The sequence below is a fragment of the Scyliorhinus torazame genome, chromosome 28, assembly GCF_047496885.1.
Source record: "Scyliorhinus torazame isolate Kashiwa2021f chromosome 28, sScyTor2.1, whole genome shotgun sequence".
Lineage (NCBI taxonomy): Eukaryota > Metazoa > Chordata > Chondrichthyes > Carcharhiniformes > Scyliorhinidae > Scyliorhinus > Scyliorhinus torazame.
Window position 1 is genome coordinate 10,863,248 of NC_092734.1, and position 16,894 is coordinate 10,880,141.

The 16,894-nt window shown below is 48.8% G+C and overlaps 1 protein-coding gene across 3 annotated transcripts in view; it reads right to left on the reverse strand.

The window, feature by feature from the left end:
* Positions 1–16,894, reverse strand: part of ascc1 (activating signal cointegrator 1 complex subunit 1) — a 79,190-nt gene that overhangs the window by 38,754 nt on the left and 23,542 nt on the right. For all 3 annotated transcript variants that reach the window (XM_072491459.1, XM_072491456.1, XM_072491457.1), the window contains 2 exons: positions 13,993–14,171; positions 2,675–2,811 (listed from right to left, as the gene is read on the reverse strand). In XM_072491459.1, coding sequence (XP_072347560.1) covers positions 2,675–2,811; positions 13,993–14,171 — 316 coding nt within the window. The remainder of the gene's footprint in view (positions 1–2,674; positions 2,812–13,992; positions 14,172–16,894) is intronic.

The window sequence follows — 16,894 nt, forward strand, 5'->3', positions numbered from 1 at the left end:
CACTGGCAAAATTGCTCCACATGATCCTCAGTGGCAGAATTTGATGACATGAAGCCCTTTCTCACTGAATGACAAGAGCCGACTGTAGAAGGTGGCATCATCCTGTGGGAGCCCCCGAGTATTCAACCCCCCACTCAGGTCGGCACCTAATGTTGATGGAATTGCACAGTGGACACACCGAGGTATCCAAGATGAAAAAGCTCGAAAGGAGCTACATCTGGTGGCCCGTGCTCGATACAGACATTGAGAATCTGGTGAAATAGTGCTCCTTGTGCCAGGAGAACCAGAATCTCCCATGGAAATGCCCAGGAAGACAATGGGTACAGGTGCACATGGACTTTGCTGGCCTGTTCCTGAGATTGATGCCCTTTCGAAATGGTTACAAGTACTTATGTCCTCCACGACTCCTCACACAACAATAAAAAAACTCTGGCAAAGTTTCTGTACCCACGACATATCAGAGATCCACATATCCTAATGGTACTCCCTTTACCAGTGAAGAATTTCAGGCATTCATGAAGTCGAACAGCATTAAACACATCCGAACGGTGCCGAACCGGCATGCTATCCATTGTCTATTGGCCTGGCCAAACAGCAGTTCAAACGTTGAAAAGCAGATTGAAGAAACCGCCGTCTGGTTTCCTGGATACGGAATTGGACGGGTTCCTCTTTGATTATAGAACCATGTGGCGTACCAGACTCGGTTGCTATTTCCCAACTTGGGAGGGGAGGTGGAGTCAAAACAGGAGACCCAAAAAAAGGAACTATGACACCAGATGACCTGGAAGGACCTTCAGAACAGGAGGTGCTGTCTGTGTGCGGAACCTTGGAGATGGTTCCCATTGGATTCCAAGCAGTCTCGCTGGGCAAGACTGGTTTCTTCCAAACTCAACGTCCAAGGGAAGGCCGTGAAAAAACACCTGGACCACCTGAGAAGCAGGGAACATACTCCAGCGGCGACAATTTCAGTAGAGACCATGTCCTTGACGCTCGTCACCTCCAGCAAGGGGGCTCAGCCTATGGGGGTCACGAGAGTCGTTCCCCTCCCACAATGAAGATTCGGAATCCAAAACGAAGACTGAAGAGCTTGGTTCCCTGCTCGAGATCTGCACTGACGACGAACCTCCGGCTGTGGCCCTCAGCGTTTAACAAGGAAGGGAAGATCTCCAGTCCACTTCACCTCCCCCCGGATCCGGTTCCATCTGCTGACAACTCGAAGCCTTGTGCCGAGCGGTAAAAGAGGCCTCATCGCTGTGCGAGTGAGGGAATGATTCGGACTTGATGCGGGGGTGATGCGATAACCCTCACGGGGACCCGGAGAAATCGCTGATTGATCTCCCCAGGTGCTTTGTAGAATCCGGGTTCCCACGGTTGCTAGGGCACAATAGCGGGACCTTTAAAAGTAGCTCCCAGACGCGGAGCGGCCGTTCCCGATAATCCTGGGCTGGGACGTTTGTTTTGTGCGCCACCGTGGGAATGGCTTTATTTTCAGTTTAAAATAAACCAGTTTGTCCTTTCACTCTGCGCCTCCTGGAAGTATTACAAGGAATCTCTGAAGTCCCCGGGTGGTGTAGTGCCGAGCTTTATCATACATTTAATGACATCTAGTGGTGACTAGATCAGGCCACTTGCGACAGACAGTTGCTGAGGGCCCTGCTTTTAAATATTTGTGACTCCACAGAATCATTTGTGAAATAATAATAATAATAATATGCAGTTCTTCTGTGAAGAGCTGCAGGAGGGACGCTGAATAGGTGAACAATGTTAAAGCTCGGGCTGACAATGACAAGGAACCTCGCTTTGCTGAAGCAGATGAAATAAAATTCAGAAATGTGCACCTGCGCTTTGGGTTACTTACGTAAACCTTTCTTTCCTTGACAGTGAGAGTGGAGAAGGGGTAGAAGAGAAGACAACTAACTGAAATGAAATGAAAATCGCTTATTGTCACAAGTAGACTTCAAATGAAGTTACTGTGAAAAGCCCCTAGTTGCCACATTCCGGCGCCTGTTCGGGGAGGCTGGTACGGGAATTGAACCGTGCTGCTGTCCTTCCTTGATCTGCTTTCAAAGCCAGCGATTTAGCCCTGTGCTAAACAGCCCCACATCTTCTGAAACTTTGATCCGCTTTCTGCTTTGTAATCGTTCCTAGATGCCCGCTATTGCCTATGCGGCAGACCTCAGTCCCTCCTTGCTAGTTTGTAGCCTTGCCCAGAGGGATGGACAAGGCTCTGGGCAAGGCTACAAACTAGCAAGGAGGGACTGAGGCCTGCCGCATAGGCAATAGCGGGCATCTAGGAACGATTACAAAGCAGAAAGCGGATCAAAGTGTCAGAAGATGCTGCGAATGACAGAGTCATGTTGAGCTGTAATTGTTATCTGGCACGTTGGTGCAATCTCACCCCTTCCCCACATCACAGTCAGGAGGCTTCCTAAGAGATCTGTGCAACTGACCGAGCAAATGATTTCTCCCCCTCCAAACACGTACGTGCTAAATTTAATCTTTTGCAGGAGCCGAGTACGTCTTTGCTTTCAAAACATCCCTCTCATTGTATACTGGCTGTAGGAATAAACCCCCCAGTGGTAAATCTCTGTCGTAACACGGCAGCAAGCTGAGGAACACCATTTGGATGGAGGAGCTGCAGCCAGTTGCTGGACACGACTGGGCCTTTACTCACTTGATGAAGTTCTCCTTGCATTTCTGCAGCAGCTCACAGGCTTTGGCGACCTCTTGCTCATTAAGCAGAACGAGCGTTCCGATTGTCAGGTGCAGCTTCGCTGGGTTCTGGAAGATACTGCGGTCAACCCCTCGGTCCTGGGAGAGAAAAGGGACAAAAAAAAAAAAACGGAATTGTCACGTTGTTCCATCCCTCTGGGCAAGGCTACAAACTAGCAAGGAGGGACTGAGGCCTGCCGCATAGGCAATAGCGGGCATCTAGGAACGATTACAAAGCAGAAAGCGGATCAAAGTGTCAGAAGATGCTGCGAATGACAGAGTCATGTTGAGCTGTAATTGTTATCTGGCACGTAGCTGCAATCTCACCCCTTCCCCACATCACAGCAGTGACCATTCTTCAAAAGTACATTATTTGCTGTAAAAGGCTTGGATGTCCAGGTGTGGGAGGCGCTACATCAATGCAAGTCTTTCTCTTGAAGAATGCTCCTGGATACAAATTACTAACTGCATCGTGAAACTCATGGGTTGACTTAATTCAATTCTTTAAAAAAAAAAATTATTAAAAAAAATAAATTTGGAGTACCCAATTCATTTTTTTTCCAATTAAGGGGCAATTTAAAGCGGCCAATCCACCTACCCTGCACATCTTTGGGTTGTGGGGGCGAAACCCACTCAAACACGGGGAGAATGTGCAAACTCCACACGGACAGTGACCCAGAGCCGGGATTCGAACCTGGGACCTCGGCGCCGTGAGGCTGCAGTGCTAACCCACTGCACCACCGTGCTGTCCAACTTAATTCAATTCCGAGTGATGATTAGATCCCAAGTCAGATGGTGAAGTATGAAACTAGACGCTAATCCTTTCCCTGATAGTGCTTTTATTTTTGGAATGCAACATTATTTGTTGCCTGCCTCCTATCTGCTAACACACTCAGTGAACAAAGAACAAAGAAAATTACCGCACAGGAACAGGCCCTTCGGCCCTCCCAGCCTGCGCCGATCCTGATCCTTCATCTAAACCTGTCTTCTATTTTCCAAGGATCTACTTCCCTCTGTTCCCTGCCCATTCGTATATCTGTCTAGATGCATCTTAAATGATGCTATCGTGCCCACCTCTACCACCTCCGCTGGCAAAGCGTTCCAGGCATCCACCACCCTCTGCGTAAAAAACTTTCCCCCTCTCACCTTGAAATCGTGACCCCTTGTAACTGACACCCCCACTCTTGGAAAAAGCTTGTTGCTATCCACCCTGTCCATACCTCTCATAATTTTGTAGACCTCAATCAGGTCCCCCCTCAACCTCCGTCTTTCCAACGAAAACAATCCTAATCTACTCAACCTTTCTTCATAGCTAGCACCCTCCATACCAGGCAACATCCTGGTGAACCTCCTCTGCACCCTCTCTAAAGCATCCACATCCTTCTGGTAATGTGGCGACCAGAACTGCATGCAGTATTCCAAATGTGGCCTAACCAAAGTCCTATACAACTGTAACATGACCTGCCGACTCTTGTACTCAATACCCCGTCCGATGAAGGCAAGCGTGCTGTATGCCTTCTTGACCACTCTATCGACCTGCGTTGCCACCTTCTTTTGCCCCCGTAACAAAGAAAAGAAAGAGAACTCGCGTGGCAAGACATGAACATGGCAAGTCAATAAGATACAGAACTTTGTACATTGGAAACTTCCCATACATGTCAGTTTCCAGATCATTCATGTGTTTTCTTGCTCAAATGCCCCCCAGAGGAACCCCCTTCCCCCCCACCCCCCACTCCCCACGAACGACGTCCCCCCCTCCCCCCCAGTGTTGCTGTTGCTGCTGTCCGACCTTCATCTAACGCTCCGCGAGATGGTCTAGGAACGGTTGCCACCGCCTGTAGAACCCCTGCGCAGACCCTCTCAAGGCAAACTTTATCCTTTCCAACTTGATAAACCCTGCCATATCATTTATCCAGGCCTCCACGCTGCGGGGGCTTCGCCTCCTTCCACATTAGCAAGATCCTTCGCCGGGCTACTAGAGGCGCAAAGGCCAGAATGCCGGCCTCTTTCGCCTCCTGCACTCCCGGCTCATCCACTACTCCAAATAGTGCTAGCCCCCAGCTTGGCTTGACCCGGACTTTCACCACCTGAGATATTGCTCCCGCCACTCCTCTCCAGAACCCCTCCAGTGCCGGGCATGACCAAAACATATGGACATGGTTCGTCGGACTCCCTGAACACCTTCCACATCTGTCCTCCACCCCAAAGAACCTACGCATTGCGTTGCTACCTTCAGGGTACAATGGACTTGAACTCCCAGATCTCTCTGTACATCAATTTTCCCCAGGACTCTTTCATTGACCGTATAGTCCGCTCTTGAATTAGATCTTCCAAAATGCATCACCTCGCATTTGCCTGGATTGAACTCCATCTGCCATTTCTCTGCCCAACTCTCCAATCTATTTATATTTTGCTGTATTCTCTGACAGTCCTCCTCATTATCTGCAACTCTACCAATCTTAGTATCTTCTGCAAACTTGCTAATCAGACCACCTATACCTTCATCCAGATCATTTATGTATATCACAAACAACAGTGGTCCGAGCACGGATCCCTCTGGAACACCACTAGTCACCTTTCTCCATTTTGAGACACTCCCTTCCACCACTACTCTCTGTCTCCTCTTGCCCTGCCAGTTCTTTATCCATCTAGCTAGTACACCCTGAACCCCATACGACTTCACTTTTCCCATCAACCTGCCATGGGAAACTTTATCAAACACAAGTCCTTCATTATACTCAACTGAAAAATATCAATTAAAACAAATATACAAATGATCAAGTAAGCAGCCCCCTAAAGGGCAAAACTAAAACAAAACTACAAAGCAAAACCGATCAAATTGATTTGAAATGTAATTCCTAAGGTTGGTGATATACTCCAGCCCCAGCAGCATCCACTGATCATGGTGGGTTTCAAGCGTGCCAATGGACACCGAGTGCTTCCTCTCTAGGACACCTGGACGCAAATATAGCCGCATGAGAGGGTAGTCAGGCCGAATGACCCCTCAACCGCCTGCTGCCTGGACCTCTCAGTGGTCAGGTCCGGGGAACAGGCTTACCTGGAGGTCCTCCATCCTGCCTGCCCTCCGCCACATCAGGTGGCCAAAGATCAGGAGCTGAAGTGCAGCAGCCAGAACCTGAGCAGCAGCCCCTCAGTTAATTAAAAAGGGGGTGCAACCTCACAAAACCTATGTAACAGCTCAACCTGACTCTGCCAAGGTGGCGGAAAAGACGAGTGACCTGGGAATCCACAAAACAACTTAGTCTTTTGTTGCACAGGCCTGCTGCATGCAACACCCTCCACACCGTATTCCCAGTGGAAAAGGGGGACGATCATGCAGCGAGACCCACCTCCCCCCCCAATGGGGGCCAGAATGCAGTGCAGTCCTTCTTTATATGTGCACAAGATACTTGATCAGTCAATACCCTCCATTTATTTATCCCTACAATTAACATAACGTTAACACCAAGTTCTTCATCAGTGCCCAGTATTAATACTTAAAAAAAAAAATATATTTATTCAGGTTTTTTAACACAATTTTTCTCCCTTACAAACAATAACCCCCCCCCCCCGCAACAACAAAAAAACGAGAAATCGTGCAGAGCAAGATATATACATGGCAAAATGATATATTTACACAGCTTTGTACATTGGCCCTCACCCGTACGTGCCAGTTTCCCCAACCCTTCATGTTATCTCTTGCTCATCCACCATCCTAGGCAGTCTCCCCCCCCCCCCCCCCCCCTCCCTCAAGGTTGCTGCTGCTGCTGACCGACCTTCCTCTAACACTCCGCGAGATAGTCTACGAACGGTTGCCACTGCCTGTAGAACCCCTGTGCAGACCCTCTCAAGGCAAACTTAATCCTCTCCAACTTTATAAACCCAGCCATGTCGTTTATCCAGGCCGGGGGGCTTTGCCTCCCTCCACATTAGCAAGATCCTTCGCCGGGCTACTAGGGACGCAAAGGCCAGAATGCCGGCCTCTTTCGCCTCCTGCACTCCCGGTTCGTCCACTACTCCAAATAGTGCTAGCCCCCAGCTTGGCTTGACCCAGACTTTCACCACCTGAGATATTGCTCCCGTCACTCCTCTCCAGAACCCCTCCAGTGCCGGGCATGACCAAAACATATGGACATGGTTCGCCGGGCTCCCTGAGCACCTTCCACATCTGTCCTCTACCCCAAAGAACCTACTCAACCTCGCCCCCGTCAAGTGCGCTCTGTGGACCACCTTAAATTGTATCAGGCTGAGCCTGGCACACGAGGAGGAGGAATTAACCCTACCTAGGGCATCAGCCCACAGACCTTCCTCGATCTCCTCCCCCAGCTCCTCCTCCCATTTACCCTTCAACTCTTCTACCAGCGCTTCCCCCTCTTCTTTCAACTCCTGGTGTATTTCCGACACCTTGCCCTCCCCGACCCATACACCCGAGATCACCCTATCTTGAACTTCTTGTGCCGGGAGCAACGGGAATTCCCTCACCTGTCGCCTCACAAAAGCCCTCACCTGCATATATCTAAAGGCATTTCCCGGGGGTAACTCGAACGTCTCCTCCAGTTCCCCTAGGCTCGCAAACGTCCCGTCGATGAACAGGTCCCCCATTCTTCCAATCCCCGCCCGATGCCAGCTCTGGAACCCCAGTATTAATACTGATGGTTAATGCCCTTTGTTTTTTTTCCCAATTAAAGGGGTAATTTAGCATGGACAATCCACCTACCCTGCACATCTTTGGGTTGTGGGGGGTGAGACCCACGCAAACACGGGGAGAATGCACAAACTCCACACGGACAGAGCGTTAATGGGCTTTGTGAGGTAGTGAAGTAATCAATTAACTGAGTAAAAAAATTAATGTCCAGTCAATGATACAGGAAGTATGAGAAACCTTTTTTAAAAATCAGTTGTCCATCCACAGTGTACATGGAGTGTGGGCTGTAAAGCTAATTGGGGCAGCAACAGCAATAGAACTGAACAGTGAAGCAAGCCTCCAGGAGATTCTGCCATTTAGCCAATCACCAGGTCCCAGAGCAGACGGTTATTTACATCAGTCCAGGTCTAGCTATCGAGAGCCGCAATGCTTGAACCAATGAGGAAATGTCACATCGTTTCCTGCTTTGGATGGATTTAAACTGTGAGGACGTATTCCTGGCTTGGGTCACTGGCTGTGCGGAGTCTGCACCTTCTCCCTGTGTCAGCGTGGGTTTCCTCCGGGTGCTCCTGTTTCCTCCCAAAAGTCCAGAAAGACGTTCACGTTAGGTGAATTGGACATTCCGAATTCTCTCTCTGTGTACCCGAACAGGCGCCGGAGTATGGCGACTAGGGGCTTTTCACAGTAACGATTGCAGTGTTAATGTAAGCCTACTTGTGACAATAATAAAAATTATTATTATTACAGACAAAAGGAGATGGAAAAGAGAGGGTTGCAGGTGGGGAGGGGGATGGGGCGGGGGGGGGGGGGGGGGGGGGATTTGCAGAGCTGATGGAAGACCAGGAAACAGAAACAAAGAGAGGAAGAAAAAGCAAGTGAGAGCCCATTTGTCAAATTAAAACACAGAACTCCTTCCCAAAAAACAGTGGTATTTCTGAAGTTAGCTCTCTTTCTTCATTCAGTGAATATATTGAAATTATTTTGCCACTGATCCCAATCACCTCTTTAGATCAATGTTTCCTGAACATTTCTGCGCAATGGCCTCTTTGAAATATTGATGCACTACTGTCTTAATTTCTGAAAGATGGTTTCAGCTAGCCAGATTAAAACCGTGTTCGTGCTGCAGAAACGCATTAATTCAAGAGAAATAACGTCAGCAAAATAAAATTTGCAATTAGGTAGGTGCAAGTTAAACACTCCGGACCCCCTCAGAGACCTTCTCAAGGGCCCAGTTTGCCGTGGATGTTGCTTGTTACGCACGCCAAAGTGCCCTGGTTTTCTTCATTCAGGTTCATAATACAAGTTTAGACTTGCAATTGGGATGCTGACACAAGGAGCACCAGCCTGAAATGGGACCTCAAGCACGGTAGCCCTGATCAATTCTGTCGGTGCAACATAAGGTGCAGGCCTCCTGTCAATTTGGCTGGCATGGTATCAATGGAACGGCCTCGTGGCATGTCCAAATCAATTCTGCAAACCGGGGAGGTGTTTGCAGTGCTTGTTTCATAAAGATTACATTATTTCAACAGAATCAAAGGATCGAACTGGATCAATGCCTTGACCTAATTAGCTACATTGCTCTGTTGATCAATAAAAACTTTGATCGTTTGCAATAATTTGCATATTTGATGCAGGCGTACAAAATGTTCATGTCTCTCTCGATATGCTTCAGTATAATTGTGTCATAGATTATCATAGAATTTACAGTGCAGAAGGAGGCCATGCGGCCCATCGGGTCTGCACCGGCTCTTGGAAAGAGCACCCCACCCAAGGTCAACACCTACACCCTATCCCCATAACCCAGCAACCCCACCCAACACTAAGGGCAATTTTGGACACTAAGGGCAATTTATCATGGCCAATCCACCTAACCCGCACATCTTTGGACTGTGGGAGGAAACCGGAGCACCCAGAGGAAACCCACGCACACACGGGGAGGATGTGCAGACTCCGCACAGACAGTGACCCAAGCCGGAATCGAACCTGGGACCCTGGAGCTGTGAAGCAATTGTGCTATCCACAATGCTACCATGCTGCCCCATGCTGTCATAGCCTGTTGTTAATTGGCTATATTGACAGACTGCCCCTGGTGCGGCTCACGAGTAGTCTGGAAAATGGCGGCAACGTTTAATTACTTCTAAGCCCAACTCTCAAAAACCCCTCGTGCCTATATCAGCTAATGCAGATTTCCGAACTATTGGGGTCAGAGAATCTCTGCAGAAGAGGCCCTTTGGCCCATTGAGCCTGCACGACATGCGAAAAACACCTGACCTGCATACCTAATCCCATTTGGCAGCACTTGGCCCATAGCCTTGAATGTTATGGCGTGGCAAGTGCTTATCCAGGTACATTTAAAAGGATGTGAGGCAACCCGCCTCTCCCACCCTCCCAGGCCGTGCATTCCAGACCGTCACCACCCTCTTGAGTAAAAACGCTTTCTCCTCAAATCCCCCCTAAACCTCCCGCCCCTCACCTTGAACTTGTGCCCCCTAGTGACTGTCCCTTCAACTAGGGGGAACAGCTGCTCCCTATCTTACACACCTTGATCAGTTGGGAAACTGAATTGTGGCTCCAGTATACAGGAGGTTGAGAGTAGTGAGGTCATGAGTAAGGTTCCAAAGTTGCAGGAGTGTACCGGCAGGCAGGAAGGTGGTTTAAAGTGTGTCTTCTTCAATGCCAGGAGCATCTGGAATAAGGTGGGTGAACTTGCGGCATGGATTGGTACCTGGGACTTCGATGTTGTGGCCATTTCGGAGGCATGGATAGAGCAGGGGCAGGAATGGTTGTTGCAGGTGCCGGGGTTTAGATATTTCAGTAAGCTCAGGGAAGGAGGTAAAAGAGGGGGAGGGTCAAGGACAGTATTACGGTGGCAGAAAGGACGTTTGATGAGGACTCGTCTACTGAAGTAGTATGGGCTGAGGTTATAAACAGGAAAGAGAGGTCACCCTGTTAGGGGTTTTCTATAGGCCTCCAAAAAGTTCCAGAGATGTAGAGGAAAGGATTGCAAAGATGATTCTGGATAGGAGCAAAAGCAACAGGGTAGTTGTTATGGGGCCTTTAACTTTCCAAATATTGACTGGAAACGCTATAGTTCGAGTACTTTAGATGGGTCCGTTTTTGTCCAATGTGTGCAGGAGGGTTTCCTGACAGTATGTAGATAGGCCAACGAGAGGCGAGGCCATATTGGATTTGGTACTGGGTAATGAACCAGGACAGGTGTTAGGTTTGGAGGTAGGTGAGCACTTTGGTGATAGTGACCACAATTCAATTACGTTTACTTTAGTGATGGAAAGGGATAGGTATATACCGCAGGGCAAGAGTTTTATCTGGGGGAAAGGCAATTATGATGCGATGAGGCAAGACTTAGGATGCATCGGATGGAGAGGAAAACTGCAGGGGATGGGCACAATGGAAATGTGGAGCTTGTTCAAGGTACAGCTACTGCGTGTCCTTGATAAGTTTGTACCTGTCAGGCAGGGAGGAAGTGGTCGAGCAAGGGAACCGTGGTTTACTAAAGCAGTCGAAACACTTGTCAAGAGGAAGAAGGAGGCTTATGTAAAGATGAGACATGAAGGTTCAGTTAGGGTGCTCAAGAGTTACAAGTTAGCGAGGAAGGACCAGAGAGAGAGAGCAAAGAAGAGCAAGGAGGGGACATGAGAATTCTTTGGCAGGTAGGCTGGTTTAGCACACTGGGCTAAATCACTGGCTTTTAAAGCAGACCAAGGCAGGCCAGCAGCGCGGGTTCAATTCCCGTACCAGCCTCCCCGAACAGGCGCCGGAATGAGGTGACTAGGGGCTTTTCACAGTAACTTCATTTGAATCCTACTTGTGACAATAAGCGATTTTCATTTGGGCAGCACGGTAGCATTGTGGATAGCACAATTGCTTCACAGCTCCAGGGTCCCAGGTTCGATTCCGGCTTGGGTCACTATCTGTGCGGAGTCTGCACATCCTCCCAGTGTGTGCGTGGGTTTCCTCCGGGTGCTCCGGTTTCCTCCCACAGTCCAAAGATGTGCAGGTTAGGTGGATTGGCCATGATAAATTGCCCTTAGTGTCCAAAATTGCCCTTAGTGTTGGGTGGGGTTACTGGGTTATGGAGATAGGGTGTAGGTGTTGACCTTGGGTGGGGTGCTCTTTCCAAGAGCCGGTGCAGACTCGATGGGCCGAATGGCCTCCTTCTGCACTGTAAATTCTATGATAACCCTCAAGCTTTCTATAGATATGTCAGGAATAAACGAATGACTAGGGTAAGAGTCAAGGACAGTAGTGGGAAGTTGTGCTTGGAGTCCGAGGAGATAGGAGAGGTGCTAAATGAATATTTTTCGTCAGTATTCACACAGGAAAAAGACAATGTTGTCGAGGAAAATACTGAGATTCAGGCTACTAGACTAGAAGGGCTTGAGGTTCATAAGGAGGAGGTGTTAGCAATTCTGGAAAGTGTGAAAATAGATAAGTCCCCTGGGCTGGATGGGATTTATCCTAGGATTCTCTGGGAAGCTAGGGAGGAGATTGCTGAGCCTTTGGCTTTGATCTTTAAGTCATCTTTGTCTACAGGAATAGTGCCAGAAGACTGGAGGATAGCAAATGTTGTCCCCTTGTTCAAGAAGGGGAGTAGAGACAGCCCCGGTAACTATAGACCAGTGAGCCTTACTTCTGTTTTGGGCAAAGTCTTGGAAAGGTTTATAAGAGATAGGATGTATAATCATCTGGAAAGGAATAATTTGATTAGAGATAGTCAACACGGTTTTGTGAAGGGTAGGTCGTGCCTCACAAGCCTTATTGAGTTCTTTGAGAAGGTGACCAAACAGGTGGATGAGGGTAAAGCAGTTGATGTTGTGTATATGGATTTCAGTAAAGCGTTTGAAATGGTTCCCCACGGTAGGCTACTGCAGAAAATACAGAGGTATGGGATTCAGGGTGATTTAGCAGTTTGGATTAGAAATTGGCTAGCTGGAAGAAGACAAAGGGTGGTGGTTGATGGGAAATGTTCAGACTGGAATCCAGTTACTAGTGGTGTACCACAAGGATCTGTTTTGGGGCCACTGCTGTTTGTCATTTTTATAAATGACCTGGAGGAGGGCGTAGAAGGATGGGTGAGTAAATTTGCAGATGACACTAAAGTCGGTGGAGTTGTGGACAGTGCGGACGGATGTTACAAGTTACAGAGGGACATAGGTAAGCTGCAGCGCTGGGCTGAGAGGTGGCAAATGGAGTTTAATGCAGAAAAGTGTGAGGTGATTCATTTTGGAAGGAATAACAGGAAGACAGAGTACTGGGCTAATGGTAAGATTCTTGGCAGTGTGGATGAGCAGAGAGATCTCGGTGTCCATGTACATAGATCCCTGAAAGTTGCCACCCAGGTTGAGACTGTTGTTAAGAAGGCGTACGGTGTGTTAGCTTTTATTGGTAGAGGGATTGCGTTTCGTAGCCATGAGGTCATGTTGCAGCTGTACAAAACTCTGGTGCGGCCGCATTCGGAGTATTGCGTGCAATTCTGGTCACCGCATTATAGGAAGGATGTGGAAGCATTGGAAAGGGTGCAGAGGAGATTTACCAGAATGTTGCCTGGTATGGAGGGAAGATCTTATGAGGGAAGGCTGAGGGACTTGAGGCTGTTTTCGCTAGAGAGAAGAAGGTTAAGAGGTGACTTAATTGAGGCATAGAAGATGATCAGAGGATTAGATAGGGTGGACAGTGAGAGCCTTTTTCCTCGGATGGTGATGTCTAGCACGAGGGGACATAGCTTTAAATTGAGGGGAGATAGATATAAGACAGATGTCAGAGGTAGGTTCTTTACTCAGAGAGTAGTAAGGGTGTGGAATGCCCTGCCTGCAACAATAGTGGACTCGCCAACACTAAGGGCATTCAAATGGTCATTTGATAGACATATGGACGATAAGGGAATAGTGTAGATGGGCTTTAGAGTGGTTTCACAGGTCGGCGCAACATCGAGGGCCGAAGGGCCTGTACTGCGCTGTAATGTTTGTTCTATGTTCTATCAGGTCGCCCCCTCAGTCTTCTCTGCTCCAACCCAAGCCTATCCAATCTCTCTTCATAATTTAAATGTTCCATCCCAGGAAACATCCTGGTGAATCTCCTCTGCGCCCCCTCCAGAGCAATTGTTACCTCCTCGTTTCATGCCCCTGGTCAATGGCTGGCTTTCCTTCTAATCATGAGTGTGCTGTTTTTGGGAGCTTGCTGTGCACATTTGTGGCCGTATTTCCTTTGCTGCAGTAGTGACAAACACAAAATACTGCAAATACTGGAATGTACTGATGAAAATTTGCAGACCCAAAACGTTAATTATGTTTTTGTCTCCACAGATGCTGCCTGACCTGCCGACTGTCTCCAGCATTTTCTGTTGTTATTTCAAATTTCCAGCATTTTGCTTTTGCTTCAGGAGTACTTTATTGGCCATGAATCAGTGCAGGAAATCCTGCGATCAGTGTCGATGCTGGTTCTTTTTAAAGTACCTTCAGCCACCTGGTATTCAAATGGATGGCTGTGGAGCCTGCCAGGAATATCCATTTCTCGAAGAGATCAGCCTGGCTCATCAAACCCATGTCCTTTCCTCACCCCAACTCACCTGGGATTGGAGGTACCGCAATGCTTTGTCCCCAGCCTCGGTAACGTACCTGGGAGCACTCGTCCAACACCCGCTCTTTAAACTTCGCAAACTGTTCCTGAATCGAGGGGTGATTGACGGCGAAAGACAGGAAATGGGTGAAGGGCTGCTTCCTGCGGAAACTCTCCAACATCACCTCGATCCTGGTCTGTGCTGACGCGACGCCTGCTCGCTGCTGCCCTGTGATGACTGGAAACAAGAAAAGGCTGAAATTCAGTATCTCCTACTAGAACCATGAAGCATTCTTTCAGTTATTGCATAGAGGTGTCTCGGCAATGCGTTGAGTATCCCGACCCCTAACCTCAATTGCAGTGGCTGCATTAGCGTGGCCTGTCCATTTTCCAATAGATTGCCCAATTCAACCTCAACAGCACTCGCCACTTTAAAAACCTTGCATTGAAAATCTCACTGAAATGCATTAAATGACCAGGGTTTCGTTTTTGGTATTGGTTGGATGAGGATTGATAATCAGCGTTGAAAGAAATTGAATAGTGACACAAGATCGTCAAATCCTCCTAAAACCACTCGAGGCAAGGCCTCAATTTACCGTTTGACCTGAAGGTTAAAGATACTGCAGAGGAGCCTAGACTATGTGCGTAAGTCTTTGGGAATGCATCAACACTACAGAGGAGAAATAATCTTGGACAACACGTGTTACTTGCACAGTGGTATTAATACCCATACGTCACAATACAGATCGACTCTCTGAATCCAAAATAACACTTGTGAGTCACCTTTTAAAACTCATTCACAGGATGTGGGTATCATTGGCAGGGTTGATATTTATTGCCCATCGTTGCCCCTGAGGAGGTGGTGAGGAGTCGCCTTCTTGAACCACTGCTGTCTGTGTGGTGAAGGTACACCCACAGAGCTGTTACGGCGACCGAGTGTCTACTTCTGCATTTAGACGGCTGGTTCAAATAATTTCTGGTCAATGAGGGGCAGCTCGGTAGCATTGTGGATAGCACAATTGCTTCACAGCTCCAGGGTCCCAGGTTCGATTCCGGCTTGGGTCACTGGCTGTGCGGAGTCTGCACGTCCTCCCCGTGTCTGTGTGGGTTTCCTCCGGGTGCTCCGGTTTCCTCCCACAATCCAAAGATGTGCAGGTTAGGTGGATTGGCCATGATAAATTGCCCTTAGTGTCCAACATTGCCCTTAGTGTTGGGTGGGGTTACTGGGTTATGGGGATAGGGTGGAGGTGTTGACCTTGGGTAGTGTGCTCTTTCCAAGAGCCGGTGTAGACTCGATGGGCCGAATGGCCTCCTTCTGCACTGTAAATTCTATGATAATCTATGATAATGTTGACCTCTAGGATGCCGAGGGTTGGAGATTCAACAATGGCAATGCCAGTGAACATCGAGGGGGGGGAGGTCAGGCTTTCTCTTGTTGGGAGATGGTCATTTCCTGGAACGTGTGTGGCACAAATGTTATTTGTCACTTTTTTTTGAATAAACATTTTATTGAATATTGTTTGGTATTATAACAACAACACAATAAACAATGTACATGAAACTATAAACATCGTGCAAAAGCCGTCTCCCTCCCTTACAGGTCCCACCTTTATTAAGCCCCTACTCTAAGCTAAACTAACCCCCCCCCCCCGCCTACTGCTTACGATTAATTTTCCGCGAAGAAGTCGACGAACGGTTGCCACCTCCGGGCCAACCCTAACAGTGACCCTCTCAAGGTGGACTTGATTTTCTCCAAACAGAGAAAGCTAGCCATGTCCGATAGCCAGGTCTCCGACTTTGGGGGCTTTGAGTCCCTCCAAGCTAATAATATCCGTCTCCGGGCTATCAGGGAAGCAAAGGCCAGAACGTCTGCCTTTTCCTCCTCCTGGATTCCAGAGTCTTCCGACACCCTGAAAATCGCGACCTCTTGACTCAACGTCACCCTTGTTTTTAACACCATGGACATGACATCTGCAAACCCCTGCCAAAATCCCCTAAGCTTCGGACATGCCCAGAACATGTGGACCTGGTTCGCTGGTCCTCCCGCACATTTTGCACACCTGTCTTCCACCCCAAAGAATCTGCTCATCCGGGCCACTGTCTTGTGAGCCCAGTGAACGACCTTGAATTGTATCAGGCTGAGCCTGGCACATGTTGTGGACGCGTTGATTCTACTCAACGTGTCCGCCCGTAGACCATCCTCTATCTCTCCTCCCAGCTCCTCCTCCCACTTGCGCTTCAGCTCCTCGGTCTGCGTCTCCTCTGACCCCATAAGTTCCTTGTAAATGTTCGAGATGCTCCCTTCTCCTACCCACCCTCTGGAAACTACCCTATCCTGAATCCCCCTTAGCGGTAGGAGCGGGAAGGTTGACACCTATTTACGTAGGAAGTCCCGCACCTGCAGATACCTGAATTTGTTTCCCCTCGCCAATCCAAACTTCTCCTCCAGCGCCCTCATACTAGGAAAGCTCCCCTCTACAAAAATATCCCTCATCCTCTTAATCCCTGCTCTCCGCCATATCTGGAACGCCCCATCCATACTTCCCAGGGCAAACCGGTGTTTATTACAGATTGGGGACCAGACTGATGCTCTCCCCTGCTCCCACATGTCTCCTCCATTGCCCTAGACTCTCAGGGCCGCCACCACCACGGGGCTGGTGGAGTACCGTGCCGGCGGGAACGGCAGAGGCACAGTTACCAACGCCCCCAGACTGGTGCCCTTGCATGAAGCCACCTCCATACGCTCCCATGCCGACCCCACCCCCACCACCCACTTCCTGATCATGGCTATATTCGCCGCCCAGTAATAGTTACTAAAATTTGGCAGCGCCAGCCCGCCCTCTCCCCAACTCCGCTCAAGCATTACCTTTCTTACCCGCGGGGTCCTGCCCGCCCAAACAAAGCCAGAGATCACTCTGTTGACCCGTTTAAAAAAGGACCGCGGAATAAAGATGGGGTGAC